Source organism: Orycteropus afer, unplaced genomic scaffold, assembly GCF_000298275.1.
Source record: "Orycteropus afer afer isolate SDZICR_OR568_19922 unplaced genomic scaffold, OryAfe1.0 scaffold00303, whole genome shotgun sequence".
NCBI lineage: Eukaryota > Metazoa > Chordata > Mammalia > Tubulidentata > Orycteropodidae > Orycteropus > Orycteropus afer.
This window is the reverse complement of record NW_006921890.1, coordinates 3,363,045-3,379,415: the sequence shown is the minus strand read 5'-3', so window position 1 is coordinate 3,379,415 and position 16,371 is coordinate 3,363,045. Positions and strand designations below refer to the sequence as shown.

At 48.5% G+C, this 16,371-nt stretch overlaps 1 protein-coding gene across 1 annotated transcript in view; it reads left to right on the top strand.

Annotated features, from left to right (window-relative positions):
- The first annotated feature begins 2,554 nt into the window (after positions 1 to 2,554).
- Positions 2,555 to 16,371, top strand: part of SLC6A3 (solute carrier family 6 member 3) — a 64,435-nt gene continuing 50,618 nt past the window's right edge. Inside the window, exons 1-3 of the mRNA XM_007951622.1 lie at positions 2,555 to 2,840; positions 4,420 to 4,551; positions 12,810 to 13,041. Of these exons, the coding sequence (XP_007949813.1) occupies positions 2,555 to 2,840; positions 4,420 to 4,551; positions 12,810 to 13,041 (650 nt within the window). The remainder of the gene's footprint in view (positions 2,841 to 4,419; positions 4,552 to 12,809; positions 13,042 to 16,371) is intronic.

The following is a 16,371-nucleotide window of genomic DNA, read 5'->3' as shown; positions in this document are numbered from 1 at the left end:
CGCACAGCCAGGGGGCGGGTGAGGAGTCGTCGGTCCGGCAGGTAAGGACCGGGCGGCGGGCGCGCCATGCGCCCCAGTGCGGCGCGGGGCTGGAGCCCGTCGGTGGCCTCGCGCGCGGTGCGCCTGGTCCAGGCGCCGCGGGCAGGGCGGCGGCACTGGCTTCTCACGCGCTGCCCACGCGCCGGTCCTGCCGCGGAGCCGTGGGGCACGCGGCTGTTGGTGACTGCGGCTTCGGGTCGCGATTCCTCCTGTATGGAACGCGAAGGTGAGCGGACCGTGACACATCAAGCCTCCCCTGCGGCCGCGTCGGGGAGCGCTGGGAGGCTTTTGTTTTTGATTTGGAGAGGTGCCGAGCTGTGCGCGCCTCGGTGCAGGGAAAGACCGGGACGAGCGAGTTTCTCAGTGAGCCGGTTCTCGTCCTGGGGGCCAAGAGGACGGGCGCTTTCTAAGAGACTCACTCTTTGCTTCCTTTACCCAAACATGGCCTCTGAGGCCCGGACTCAGGAATGGGCTCGGCCGTTCGCTGGCTGCTGAGCGTGGTTCGCAGACCGGGCTCCGGGAGCTGACCCTGCGGCTTGCACTCTCTATAGCTCCCGGCTCTGTCCCATCCTGTCCATGCCTCAAAGCCTCCACACCCTCCTTCACGCAGTTTTACACGTCTGAGGAATGTAGTGTCGGTTTGTCACTGGGTTGTGAAGAAGCCACCGAAAGTGGTGGCTAAAACAACTCCGCTGTGTTTGTTCAGACTTGGATGCAGAGAAAAATGGTCCCCCTAGAGCTGCATCGTGCTCTCTCTGCCTTCCTGTATGGACCTTGGGCGGTGAGTGTGCCTGGTTCGCGCGCGCGCGCGCGTGTGTGTGTGTGTGTGCACGCGCGCGCACGCAATTGAAATACTGCTAGTCGATCCAAATACAAAAAAAAAAAGAAAGCCTTTTCAGAAGTTGCTTGCACGAGCACCACTCCCTTGGCTGTGACATTGTATAAACTCTCCTACTCTTTTTGCTATGTTACTCAAAACTTCTGAAAGTTTGAAAGAGACTTACGGGGTAAAGTGGATAGGTAGACCAGTTAGTCCCGTTTCTCATGTAAAATTATTACTAGTATATCTTTGTGATTTTCCCGGGCAAGGTCCATAAAGTCATCCAGGGCCACAGATGGACGTGGACAGTACTGGTATTCCTGAAGCAAACTGTATTCATAGTGATTTTTTAAGTATCAATTACAGTGACAGCATAGTGGTTAAGGGCTCAGCTGCTAACTGAAAGGTCAGCGGTTCGAACCCACCCGACACTCCACAGGAGAAAGATGGTGCAGTCTGCATCTGCCGAGATTTACAGCCTCGGAAGCTCTCTAGGGCAGTTCTACTCTGTCCTAGAGTGTCGCTGTGAGTTGGAATTGAAGCAGCAGCAACAGGTTTGGTTTGGGATTCTACTATCGACTCTTTCCTTTTATTCCTGAATGTGAAGAATACACAGTCGGTTCTTAAGACCAGCTTTGGAATGCTATTTGAAAATTGTGAAATTATCCCCAGGAAATGTGGTGGAGTGGAGGTGACATCCTCACATCGTTGTTGTTGTTGTTATGTGCTGTCAAGTCGGCCCGACTCATAGTGACCCCTCCTTGGGTTTCTGAGGCAGTATCACTATGGAAGTAGATTGCCCAACCTTCCTTCCGAGGAGTGGCTGGTGGGTTTGAACTGCCAGCCTTCTGGTGAGCAGTCAAGTGCCTTAGGCTTACTGAAATACATATTTAGAGATTAGGTGCTCTGGTGGATAGTGGACAGGCATTTGGCTGCTAACCAGTGGGTCAGCAGTTCAAACCCACCAGCTGCTCCATGGAAGGAAGATATGGTGATCTCCTTTCCTTAAGATCTACAGCTTCAGAAACCTAATGGGGGTCGCTATGAGTTTGAATCCACACGATGGCAGTGAGTTTTGGTTTTTTTTTTTTTTTTTTTTTTTTTTAGTTTATTTAGAGATTAAACACATGGCACTTTGAAAGGAAAGAATAGGGATGCAAGGGGAAAGAAGGAGCGAAGTGTCCTGAGGTCTCCACTGGCTTCCTTGCCTCTAACCCCACATGAGACCTCCTTGTCTCTGGTCCCTACCCTCTGTCTTCATTCCCATCCAACCTCTGATCATTCTTAAGGAGCTCTGGTGGTGTAGTGCCTAAGGCATTTGACTGCTAACCAGAAGGCTGGCGGTTCAAACTCACCAGCCACTCCGTGGAAGGAAGATGGGGCAATTTACTTCCATAAAGATTTACTGCTTCAGAAACCCAGAGGAGGTTGCTGTGAGTCAGAATTGACTCGAGGACAGTGAGTTAGAGTTGAGGCTGATCATTCTTAACCTAGGCTGTGCCACCTTGGGTGTGGGGATGTATCCGTTCCATCCCAAAGCCATGAGTGTCAATGTGTCGTATCTCTGCTATTAAAAACAGACACATACACAGTCTTGGTGTATTAAATCATTGCATTCCTGTGTATATTTCTTCTTCATGTTGGCTGAAGATCAAGGGGGAAGAACCATAGAATTTCCAGATTCCCAGTGTGCCCATGAGTAAAACCAAATGCTCAATGGGACTGATGTCTTCCTTGGTGGCTCCGGCCAAGGAGCCCAACGCTATGGGCCCGAAGGAGGTGGAGCTCATTCTGGTCAAGGAGCAAAATGGAGTGCAACTCACCAACTCCACCCTCATCAACCCAGCGCAGACCCCCGTGGAGCCCCACGAGCGGGAGACCTGGAGCAAGAAAATTGACTTTCTGCTCTCCGTGATTGGCTTCGCAGTGGACTTAGCCAACGTCTGGCGGTTTCCTTACCTTTGCTACAAAAATGGAGGTGGTAAGTCCCATCTCAGTGGTGCTGTACACTGCTGCTAGACAGAGGTCCCAAGGGGCAGCTAGAGGCAGTGCTTGGAAGGAATGGGTAAACATTGACAAGAAAATAGTGTCCTCTTTAGCAGAGATGAGTCCTTGCTTAGTATCTGTGGGGACATTTGCTCCCAGGTGGATTGTGCAAATTCATAGCATAAGAGCTCAAAGCAGTTTAGTTTCACCTCTGTGTTTTGCATTTGAGGACACAGAGGCCAGGAAAGAAAGGACAGGGCAGAAGAAGGTAGAGACACATGGGCCCTGCCTCCTATTTCTAACTTGATTCACTTTGGAAAGAGACTTCTCAAAGGCCCAAAGACTAGTCTCATTGACTGCTTACACAGTATTTACAAAGTAATTGGAAGCACTTGGATGGGGAGATAGAAGTGCTTTCTCTCCCATTCACTAGCCCAATCATCATCTGGGCTTTGAGTAGACAGAGAGGAAGACAATGAGGAAGAAGAAGACTGGGGAGAGGACGAAGGTGAGGGGCTTGAAGCAACAGGAGATGGCCCTGGAAGTGTACCAGTTTCTACTCCCTTCTCCCACCATCTCCTGAACTCAATCATGATTCAGTCAGCCATGTAATCATGACTATTTTGGCTCTTGAGTCAGAAAACTAAGAAAAGGGGCAGGGCCACTCCAAACCTTCAAATTGAGAAGTTGATTAAGTGGGTTTTCATTCCCATGAGTCTCCCTTGGCCTTCCTTTCTCTACAACGTATTGACTACTCTGGGCTATACACTGAAGGACTTCAGAAGAGTTTCTTGGAGAAGGCTTTGCAGTGTGCCCGTGAACAAGCTGCATTATTACACCCATCTTAAAGATAGAGAGGCCAAAGCACACGCCGATAGAGTAAGTTACCCAGACAGAGGAGGCGCTCCACACTTCCTCTCACCAACCCGGGAGGAGGGCCATGGTGGGGGCCTCCCTTACTCCATTACTCCCTTACTCCAGAAGCTGAGCCGCAGGACTCTGGGCTTTGTGCCCAGGCCTGGAAGTGAACTTATAAGAGGGACCAGATACTACCTTGGAGGGGTTCACAGCCTCTGGAACAGGACCTACCAGAAAGAGCCACAGCTCTAAGCCCTGAGTCAGGCTCTGGATACTGGGAAGTCAGGTATAGGGTGATAGAGCTTGCTGAGGGTCAGGATCCCAGATCCCAGAGAATTTATGACTTGAGAAGTCAACAGGCTTAAGGCAAGAGGAGGGGACAGCCATTTCCACCAGAGGAGCTGTCGGGCAGGCAGGGGAAGGGACAGCCCCAGGAGAAGAGCCAGGAATGGGCAGGACTTCCTCTGCTCTGTTAAGGGGTTTGGGGTTGGGGATGACTCGGGGTTTCAGCAAGGCACTGTGAGGGACAGGCGTGGAGGTGAGAGGCTCTCCTCCAACCTGGGATTTCCCATTGGAGAGTGGCCTTCCAGGGAGCCTCAAGTGAAAGCAGGTGCCCCCAAGACTCAGGTGGCCACCTAGGAGGGCTGAGCCATGGTCCCACTGGTCAGAAGCAGCCCTTTGTGTAACTCGCCTCAACATGCTGTTGTGTCCCACAGGTGCCTTCCTGGTCCCCTACCTCTTCTTCATGGTCATTGCCGGGATGCCACTCTTCTACATGGAGCTGGCCCTTGGGCAGTTCAACAGGGAAGGGGCTGCTGGTGTCTGGAAAATCTGCCCCATTCTGAAAGGTACGCGCAGGAATGCCTCCTTTTTTCGCTCAGGTGCAGCACAGACACGCACCATTTCATTTTTGGATTTACTTTAAAAATCTGTAATAACCAAGGATTTGAGAGTGTATTCCATTGGTCTCAGGTGAAGAGGCCAGGCAATTCATTAGAGTGTTATCTCATCAAGGACTTTGAATAATTCATAAGATAAGACATCTATCTATCCATCCATTTGCCACCTGTCTACTATTTATCTCTTCATCCATTCATCACTTACCTACTATCTGTCAATCATCTGTCTTCTATCTATCCATCCATTACCATCTTCTATCATCTATCCATCCATCCATCTATCCATCCATTTTCTATTTATCCACCTATCATCTACTATTTATCTACTATACATAATTTATCTACTATCAATCATCTGTCTATCTATCTATCCATCATCTATTTACCTATTCTTCCATCAGTTGTCTGCCTTCTATCCATCCATCCACCCATCCTTCTATCCATCTACCTCCCTACTTATTCACTGAGTTCTCAAGGCTTCTGGAGCAACCCCATAGTACAGTGAAATGAAAACACCTCATTTTGAGCCTAGGGGGCCTGCCTGTCAAGTATCCCTTCACTCACCCTCATCAGCAGCCTGTGGTGGGCACACCCTGCTGTGGTCCCCTTTTTAGAGATGCATATACCAAGGGCTTGAGTTGCAGGGCTTGAGTAACTCTACCCCGATCACCTTGTGAGTGGCAGAGTGGGATTGGATCCCAGCCTGTGTGAGCCTCAAGTCCAGTCTGTGGGTCATGCCTGCCCACTGGGCTGATGCCACCTCTTAGGACCAGATGGTCAGGGAAGACATGGGAGGGTTTCCCCAGAGATATGTGGGATGCACCCACTTTAGACAGTTGATTCTCATGAAAAAGATGACTATAAAAGACCTGTCTTGGGATTTTCTCTGAAGTTCTTGAAAAGTTGAACTGTTTGGAAGACTACTGCAGTGCCCCGTAGGTATCCCAGGAGATGCTGTCGATGATAGGTCAGTGGGTTTATAATCAGAGTCCAGTCTTAGCAATGAAAATAAGGGGGCTCGCACAGCTGCAAGGTCTCCATGGGAGAAAATAGCCCTGTTGCAGCAGTGGAAACTGTAAGGCTGGTCAGGCGTGATGGCTCTTCCAGGGCATTTAGTTTTTATTCATCCTTAATGGCCAACTTGGGGAATCTTACTACTTTTAGCTGGTTTTTCTTAGACTAAATTATTCATGGACCCATGCCGAAACAAACGACACGAAGAGAGACCCATGCTCTCCTCCCTACACAAACTCATCTTTAGAATGAAAGAAGCAGACACTCTCAGACAGATAGCAGGAGCTGGGTGCCCCTTTGTAGGATTTGAGTGTAGAAGTCAAAGCTTCTAAGAAAGATCAGAAAGAAAGATTGAGTTGGCTCTGACTCACAGCGACTGGACGTGTGTCAGAGTGGAACCGTGCTCCACGGGCTTCTCAGGGTTTCGGAAGTGGATCTCCAGGCCTTTCTTTCAAGGCACCCTTTGGGTGAACTTGAACTCTTAACTGTTCAATTAGCAGTCAAGTGTGTGCACCCTTTGCACCACCCAGGAACTCCAAAGCTTTCCTCAGTTCCCTTCACAGATGAATGGGACCACTAAGGAGAAGCACCAGGCTTTAGAGGAGATATGGGTGTCACATTGGACATATGATTGTCCATTTACTGGCCCGATACTTATATGATTGCAGTCAGTGAAGCAGAACTGAGGAGTCAAGACACAAATGAGTTAATGGTGTCCTCACAGCACTGGTCCCAAGTACAGAGAAAGGTGGCCCTCCTGAGTCTGATCATGACCTGTGAAGGGCTTAGGCTGCAGTGCATATCCGTATAGTACCTGCCTGTTCAGCTCATCAAAGAGTTGGATTGGAGATTAGGGTTGTCCATCCTCGGGTGAACCTAGGAGTGGACAGGGAAGAGATAACCAGCCTCATGCCATACGAAGATTACGTTCTGCATTGTTGGATTTTCAAGAATCATGACTTGACCTCATTGGGACCTAGAGTGTCCTAAATGTCTTATATGACACTAGCCTGTGTCCCCACCACCTCCAGGGAACCTAATATTGTATCAAATTAAATTCCATTCCTATGTACAGGGCAGGGGCTAGGGACTGTGGAGGTGAGAGAGGACAGTGTTGTAGCCTCCAGGAGCTCTGGGCCAGCCAGTGAAAACTAATTTCCATGCTTATGTCATACTGTGAAGAGATTTTTCTCTAAAAAAACTCCAAAGGGAAGTTTAAAATTGCCACTTATAAAACGTCAGTAAACAATTCACAAGAATTTCAAAGAACCAAATCATAAGAAACTTAACTTGGGTTGATAGAGAAAATCTTAGTTAAATGGGTGTGACTGTCATCACCCCAAAGGAGCTCTGGTGGTACAGTGGTTAAACCATTTGGCTGCTAACCAAAAGGTCAGTTGTTAGAACCCACCAAACACTCTGTGGGAGAACGATGAGGCAGTCTGCTTCTGTAAAGATTTACAGCCTCGGAAACCCTGTGGGACTCTGTCCTATACGGTCTCTCTGAGCCAGAATTGAGTCAATGGCCATGGGTTTTGGGTTTTTTAAAATTTTTTTTTATCACCTCATTATAGAGACTCTAAGAACATAGAGGCAGCAATTCCATCAGATTCCCAGTGATGTGGTGTGAGAACCATCACTAATTTAACACCCACTCCATGTCATAGCCCCATATCCCTGCTCTTTCATCCTGTGTTGACTTTTGTTTGGGTCTGAAGACTGCTCTCTATCTCTGGGGCTGTGCTGGAAGAGGAGCCCCTAGTGAGTAACCTGGGATTGAGTCCTGGTACCAGCCCTGTCCACACCATCTCATCACGGGTTACGAAGGAAGATCACAAACCCCGGAAGTGAACGGTTCAGCTTGGGTATCTTCATGTAATTGGTGCAGTGCTCTGCCAGAAATAAGGCCCCCCCCTTTTGTTTCCAAGAGGAGACAACTTGAGTAGTTCAATGTCTAAAACTATAGTTTCTCACAGGTAATTTTCTCTTTCTTCAGGTTATATTTTGTCTAAAGGATGTCAACTTGATAGGATAGCGTGATAGTTGCCTAAGTTAAACCAAACCAAACCCATTGCTCTCAAGCTGATTCTAACTCACAGTAACCCCCTTTGTGTCAGAGGAGAAGTATGGTCCATACACAGGGTTTTCTTCCCTGGAATCTTTATGGAACCGGTCACCAGGCCTTTCTAACCTGGTGCCATTGAGTGGGTGTGAACCACCAACCTTTGGGTTAGTAGTTAAGTGCAAAGCAGTTGTGCCACCCGGTTGTTATGTTGTTAGGTAGTGTTGAGTTATTTCTGACTCATAGAGACCCTGTGACAACAGAATGAACCTGCCTGGTTCTGTGCCAGCCTCACAATCTTTGCTGTGCTTGAGGCCATCATTGTAGCCACTGGGTCAGCCCAACTCATTGGGGGCGCTCCCCTTTTTGCCGATGCTCTACTTTACCAAACATGATATCCTTCTGCAGGGAATGGTCCCTTCTGTCAACATGACCAAAGTAGGTGAGACACAATTTTGCCATCCTGGCTTCTAGAAGCATTCCGATTGCACTTCTTCCAAGATAGATTTGTTGGTTCTTGTGACCATCCATGGTGTTTTCAATATTCTTTGCCGACACCACCATGCAAATGCACTACTTCTTCTTCGGTCTTCTTGCTCGTTATCCCACTTAAGTTACCTGAGGCCAGAGGCAGGTTTCTAGGGGTGCCCTCACGCACGTGCATCTCTTTCCTTGCACATCTTTTTTGTTTTCACTTTGGTAAATATAACTGTATGTATGTCCATGTCTCATTAAGAATGAGAACACATGGCTAAAGGAAGACATCAGGTGAAATGCTCAGAATAATTATTATGGATCAAAATCTCATTGGCCCTTTGTGTGTGATCCGGGTGGTACTCTCCTGTGAGGTATTCTTCTTTCTGGTGAGTGATTCTCTACAAACAGGAAGTTGAGAGCTGTCTGGAGCCCATGTCTCACTCGCTCTGTGGATATGGGGCTCGCTTCTAACCCTCGGCTTAAGAAAGTCAGATGGTCAAGCCGATAGTGGTGCTCGCAGTGGCAGTGAGGAGCTGCTTCGAAGAGGCCATGACTTGTTCCTGGTCCCCAAGGACAGTGTTCTCCAGAAACCCTCAGGGTAGATCACTGGGCCTAGATTTCTCTAAGGGACCAAAATGTTTTCATCACATGGCCCCTAAGAGGCTGGTCCTTTAGAGGCCATTCTCTCTTTCTAACACACATGCATATGTGCACACACACACACACAGAGTAAGCAGATGATGCTGAAGATACCCAGACTGACAGAGGAGGAATTCTAGCCTTTCTCCCAGTGAGTCCTGCAAGGAATGGAAAGGCTGTCCCACTCGGGAGCATGATTCCGTAATTCACCATCCACAGAAGGCCTGCCATGCTCTAAAGCATCCATGGAAGCTGGCTCCAGAGAGAGTATTGCATCATCTCGTGAAATTGGAATTTGTCTCTGACACTTCCTCTGGAGGCCAGCATCCATGGATGCACCAAACATGTAGGGTCTTCTGTGGATGCTGCAGACAGGCTCCTTTATAGCCTCCTGGAGGGTTGAGTACCTCGTTCAGCTGCATGCTTCTTTTTACACTGTCTGTTTGTCAGTGGCAGAATTCATTTCACGTATGCCATGGGAACACCACCCTATGAAGAATGCTAGCTTATGATATTTTGTATCCCATGCTATTTCAATGTGAACTATTAAACTTGCCTCTTTTCCCAAAGAATTCAAGATAGCTTAAAATAGAGGAAAACAAAGTACACACTAGGTTAATATATAAAAAATAATGGATAAGAAAATTAAAAAAAATTAGAACATTGGCATGATGAGCTGTGCTTGAGATTGCTGAGAGCCAGACAGAGAAGCCCACCGAGGTGGCCCGATAGCAGAAGGGAGTAAGCTCCTGCCTGCCCTGGGGGAGGAGTTTCCCCTGGCTGAAATGACAACAGACAGTCTCGGTGGAGTTCTGTTTAGAGGACATCGTAAGGCATGCTCTCAAGGGCATCTTCATAGCAAACAAAATGGCGAGTTTCATGTGTCTGGGAAATTAAGGAACAACTTGCTGAAGGCAGGGTCAGTGAGGGGCTACATTTTAACAATCCAGACCCACAGCTTCCCAGAAGGACAGAATTCAGAGCGACCTGAACAAAGGACTGGCAGTTGCAACCTCCTTCCCAAGGAATAGTTTCCATCCTCTGAGCACCCAGGACAAGCAGATGCCGCTGCTTTGTCGTGACGGTCCAGAACCCTGATCTGCCCTGGCGGGGGCCTCTCCACACAGCACGGCTTCTGGACAGACCAAAGGCAAAGTCAGCTCTTCCTTCAGAGAGTAGATTTGGATCCCTTCTAGTGTTTGTCAAAGATTTGTTTGCGTTCCCAAAGGTTAGAGCTGAGTACTCGGTATACAACGTTTTCACCTTGACAGTTTTTCAGATTGGGCATCTACACCACCCCCCGACCAGAAAAAACTGCTCAGGCACACTGTGGGTCATAGGTTCTGGAAAAGCGTGACTTCCTGACCTGGCTGCCTAAGCAAATTTGCTCCTAAGGCACTTGATGAACAGACTTGCAACATAGAATCATTTAATCAGCTTTTCACTGGAGAAGGCCTACAAAGGAAACCATTTTGGTGTCAATCACCACTACTACTGAACACATTTTCCAGGCAGGATTACATGGTTGGTTGAGTCGGCGCCGACTCATGGTGCGTACAACGCACCCCAGTCCTGCACTATCTTGATGATTGCTCATATGTGTCAGTCCATTGTGGCTTTGGTGTCAATCCATTCCATGGAGGGTCCCCCTCATCGTCACCGACCCTCTACTTTACCAACCATGGTGGCCAGGATTACATACCCCATTGCTGTTGAGTCAATTCCAGCTCATAGCAACCTGGTAGGGCAGAGTAGAATTGCCCATAGGTTCCCAAGGCTAGAATCTTTATGGAAGCAGACTACCACATCTTTTTCCCACAGAGTGCCTGGCAGTTCAAAGTTCTGACCTTTCAGTTAGCAGCTAAGTGCTTTAAGCACTGTGCCACCAGAGCTTCTTCAGGATTACATGTTATTGGTATTAGGTGCCGTCGAGTTGATTCTGACTTGTAGCAACCCTATATGCAACAGAAAGGAGCTTTGGTGGTATAGTGCCTAAGGCACTTGACTGCTAACCAGAAGGCTAGTTGTTCAAACCCACCAGCCCCTCTGCAGAAGGAAGACTGGGTAATGTACTTCTGTAAAGATTTACCACCTTGGAAACCCAAAGGGGGTTGGTATGGGTCAGAATCAACTCATTGGCAGTGAGGTTTTTTTTTTTTTTTTTTGCACAACAGAACAAAACACTGCCCAGTCCTGCACCAGCCTCACAATCACTGTCATGTTCAAGGCCATTGTTGCAGCCATTGTGTCAATCATCTCATTGAGGGTCTTCCTTTCTTTTTTCTTTTTTTATTGACTCTCTACTTTACCAAGCATGATATCCTTCTCCAGGGGCTGGTTCCTCCTGATAGTGTGTCCAAAGTACCCAAACTTTGTGAGATAAAGTCTCACCATTCTTGTTTCTAAGGAACATTCTGGTTGTGCTTCTTCCAAGACAGATTTGTTCATTCTTTTAGCAGTCCGTGGTATAGTCAATATTCTTCACCAACATCATAATTCAAATGCATTAGGTCTTCTTTGGACTTGCTTATTCATTGTCCAGCTTTTGTATGCATACAAGGCAATTGAAAGTACGATGGCTTGGGTTAGGCACACCTTAGTCCTCAAAGTGACATCTTTGAAAAGCAGCAATGTCGGGATTACATACCAGGCTTACTTTCTTTGAAGCCATTTCTGATCCTGCATCTGTTAGTACATAGACACAAGTACATTGTGGCACTTCTCTTTTTGCTTCCAGGGTAGGAGGAGACCTTTCATGACGTACCCTGAGCATGTGAGTGGTTACTTTTAAGGGTTATCAAAACCAAACCTAACTCACTGCCATCAAGTTGATTCCAACTCATAGTTGGCCCTCATTGGGTTTCTAAGGCTGTAAATCTTTATGGAAGCAGACTGCTTCATCTTTCTTCCATGGGGTGGCTGGTGGGTTTGAACCACTGACCTTTTGGTTAGCAGCCAAATGTCTTAACCATTACTCCACCAGAGCTCCTTTTACTCTTAAGGGTTGTTGTTAGGTGCCAAAGACCATAAAAATTAAGCCCAATCAGTTCCTTGCCAAAGTCGTCTTGAAGCCATGCTCCTCCCCCAGCACCTGTAGGCAAGACAGGGCCTGGAACTAACTGAGTCTGATAAAGTAAATTAAAGTTATAGCCCAGATGAATGGTTTTAACAAAACTGAAGAAAGAATGTTGAAAAGAAAAGAATTCTGTATGGAGCTTAGTAAAATGAGCTGCAACTCCAAGAACGTGGCTGGGCATGTCAAGCATTTTATAGGAGGAGCTCCTTGACCAATGAGAGGAAGGCCTTCTAACCACCAGACTCACCTGCCCACCACAGTCAGGATGACACAACTCCAAAGACTGCTCACCTCTGGGTTCTGTTCCTGGTCCCCAGAAGGCCCTCATAATGCTGTCTCACCTTTCAGGTGTTATAATCCTGAAATGGGCACCCCCACCCTGAAAGGTCCTGATTGTTCCCAGGATACTCTGGATGGTCATGCCTGGTTCTGTGTGGCCCTAGATGATCTTACATGACTCTGGATAACCCTGATGGATTCTGAGTGGCTGTGGATGGCAATGGATGGCCATCGATGTCTCATAGTTTCCCTGCATGGCTGTGGGTGATCCCTGATGTACCTGGGTTGCCCTTGATGATCTTGGGTGGTCCTGAATGACGCTAGGATGACTTTGAGGGGCCCTGGAGGATGCTGGGTATATCGATGGGCCTGGATGGACTTCAGTGGCCCTGAATAGTCTGGCTGGCTTGGGAGAGTGTCCCTGGGTGGGCTTGAATAGCCATGAATGGGTTTGGAAGTTAGGTAGCCCCTTCTCTCTGATCACAGCAGGAAGTGTGGCATCAGCCTCATTCACTTATCATCTTCTGTTTGTTTAAAAATGTTGCATGGAATTAAAGATGTCGGTGAACTCCCAGCACAGGGTGGAGATGTTTCCCATGAGGGAAGGTGAAAAGGGGAGTTTTGCTGATGGTGGCTGGCTGTCCCCTCCCTCTGCCCTAGGTGTGGGCTTCACAGTCATCCTCATCTCACTCTACGTCGGCTTCTTCTACAACGTCATCATCGCCTGGGCACTGCACTACTTCTTCTCATCTTTCACCATGGAGTTGCCATGGATCCACTGCAACAACACCTGGAACAGCCCTAACTGCTCAGATGCCCACTCAGACAACTCCAGCGATGGCTCAGGCTTCAACGACACCTTCAGGACCACGCCTGCTGCAGAGTACTTTGAGTGAGTGGAGGTCTGGCTCCTCTGGGCTGCCGGCAGGTCACTTGCTATATATGCTTCTGGAATGGGCAGGGATGGCAGCAGAGCTAGGTACTCGATGCCCCCCCACCCCCAGCCCAGGTATGGAGGGGACCAGCTCCACCTCCTTGCCCCTGGCCTTATCTGCATTCCGTTCCTCTAGGATTCTTGTGTGAGTATTTCTGAGTCAGGTCCCAATAGCTCTCTCCACCCTGCCCTTCCTGTGGTCCCGGGCTGAAGCTGATCTGTCCCATCCAGGCCCTCTTCTCTCTCCAGAAAGGACACCTTTTCACTTCACTAAATAGTCGTCGTCTGTCTTTGATTGTTCACTTTCCATTAGGTTTTCTTTCCTTTTCTCTCACTGCTATCGAGTCAGATCCGATTCATAGCGACCCCCCCTTGGGTTTCTAAGGCAGTATCACTAAGAGAGTAGATTGCCCAACTTTCCTTCTGAGGAGTGGCTGGTGGGTTTGCAGTCAAATGTCTTAGGCACTACGCCACCAGAGCTCCTTTTCTACAAACACAATTCGTTCTTTTACCATATCCCAATGTGGTCCCGACACTTTTCTTCCTTCTCCCACCCTGGTGCATCTGCACTTCCAGCTGGGCCTCCTGGGCTTTCCTTTGGTCTCTTCCTCCCATGGAGGCCAGGTCTGCCCCAGCTCCATGCTATGTAACCCCTGACCGTCCTGTGTCTCATCCCCCTCTGGAATCTTCTTTTCTCTAAGTCCTTTGGGGCACTTCATTGGCTCCTGCCCTTCCCTCCTACCTCACCAGTGGCCTGATCTGGAAGGGCCACCACTGCCCCGCCTGAGTCCATTGTTCCCAGGGATCCTACTTCCTGCTCAGAGTCCAGACACATGTGCCCTGGACAGCCCCTCATCCAATTATAAATCCATCTGTTCCCTTAATTACAATTTGCTTCTCTACTCAGAGTTACACTCCAGTTCTAAATCACTTTTAGGGGAAGAGTTTGCCTGGGACAGAGAGCATGCCCCAGGGCTACCAGTCTGGCCCCTGGAACCTTATACTGGACCCATCCTGACCCGAGGTGGCGGGGGTCTGTTAAATGGCACCAGAGATGCAGAGAGGGTAGCCCCCACAAGTCCAAAAATATTCAATGACTGTGAGTCCACTTTTTCTTTTGTCTGAAATCGTCCTTGCCTAATTAGATATAGGATATATTTTATTAATGCCCTCACATAAAAATTATTCTACCTACAGCTTAGCAAAAGGAACTTCTCTGAATAAAAATGAAAGTCAGGTTTCCACAGCAAATGGATACTTTTGCAGAATGTACTTTAAGTGAGGAAACAATGAGCTTAAAAACAAGCCAGAAGTTGTCGATTGAAGCTGATGAAAACTGGGCTCACAGGAAAAGCCCAGACTCAGGAGGTGGGGAGCAGAGCCCTGCTTTGCCTTTGGCTGGGGTGAAGGCCATCCCCGGGACCCCCTGGGTGTGGTATGTGGAAGAGGCATTAGGGGGAATAGCTTCCCAGACACACGGCTCGCGTCATGAAGGCCTCTTCCTGTGAGGACGGGACCGTTGCCCACCCTGGGGGTCACTGGAGCTGGGACAGCCATCTCACCTGTGCACGAGAGGGAACCGAGAGCATTTCTCCTGAGGAAAGTCAGGTTGAAGCCTGCAGGAAGGCCAGGTGGAGTCTTTTGAGAATCTGTACATCATTAGAATCTGATGTTCCATTGAGCATCAGATGCTCAGAATGGAGATACTTTGCTCTAGAGTCCCTGGTTGTGTGTGGGAAATGAGCCTCCAATACTGATTGGTGTGAGCGTTTACAGCAGAGTGTCAGGGAAGGTGGTCTGAGGCAATTTTTGAAGCATCTGGAAGGAACATTGGAAGGAGTGTGTCCCCATTGGGTGCAGGGAGACAAGTTTTGTGATGGAAAAGAATAGAGAGGCCCCTGCCAAGAGAATTCAGGAGGAGCGGTTCACAGGACTTAGTGACCAGAAGGACTGAGGGAACAAATAAGAAGAGAATGCCAGGAAGGAGTGAGATTCCAAGGTCAGTGGACATCAGGGGTTGGCCATAGCCCTCATCTAAAGCCCCTATCCCCATGAGGGGTATGGCTGGGTCCAGAGGATTGGATGGCAGGAAGAGAAGAGTTCCATTTGGGATTTATCCCCTGGGATCCATCTGAAACACCTGGGTGGGCAGATCCTGTGAGAACCTGGGGATGAAGGCAAGGCTATCTGAATGTTTGGATAAGACAGACTCTCTTGGTCTCCTGTTGTTGTTGTTGTTGTTATATGCCGTCGAGTTGGACCCAACTCATAATGACCCCTCTTTGGGTTGCTGAGGCAGTATCACTACAGAAGTAGATTGCCCAACCTTCCTTCCGAGGAGTGGCTGGTGGGTTTGAACCGCCAGCCTTTTGGTTAGCAGTCAGGTGCCTTAGGCACTAGGCTACCAGAGCTCCTTCTTGGTCTTCTAGTGCTGCTATAATAGAAATCCCACAGATGTATGGCTTGAACAAACAGGGATTTATTCTCTTACAGTTTAGGAGGCTGGAAGTCTGAATTCAAGGTGCGAGCTCTAGGGGCTGAGTGAAGGGCCCTCGACCTTGGGCTTCAGCTTTGCTTCTTGCTCCCAACCCACTGAAGCTTAAGGCTTCTCTTAACTCAGGCACCTGCTGGTCGGTGATGCTGACAAATCTAAGGTCACCAACTAAAATGGCATAGTTCCAAGATTGTCAAGCAATATGGCAGGCCACTAAACAGTCCCGACATCGGCAGACAACATGTCAGACCACTGATGGCTCAGCCAAATGCAGCACCCAGATGTGTCAAGAAATTCAGAGACCTTTCTCAAAGCTTCTTATATAATGGAAGCAGACCACATGCCTAAAGCAGCTACTCAGCTGCTCCCAGTAGATTCCACCCTGGAGTTGATCACCAGTCTCATCATGGGAAATACTACATCCAGCTGCCCCAGCCACTCAAAACCAGGCCCAGCCCAATTGACACATAACCTTATAACTACCACACAGACGTTAAACATGAGAAGCAAAGAAGACATAATTGCCTATATATATATGTGTGTGTGTGTGTGTGTGTGTGTGTTGTTGTTGTTATTTGCCGTCGAGTCAGCCCTGACTCACAGCGACCCCTCCTTGGGTTTCCGAGGCAGTATCACTACGGAAGTAGGATTGCCAGCCTTCCTTCCGAGGAGCGGCTGGTGGGTTTGAACCGCCAGCCTTCTGGTTAGCAGTGAAGTGCCTTAGGCACTATGCTACCAGAGCTCCCATATATATATATTTTAATTTAAAAAAATGTTACCTCATTTGTCAAAAT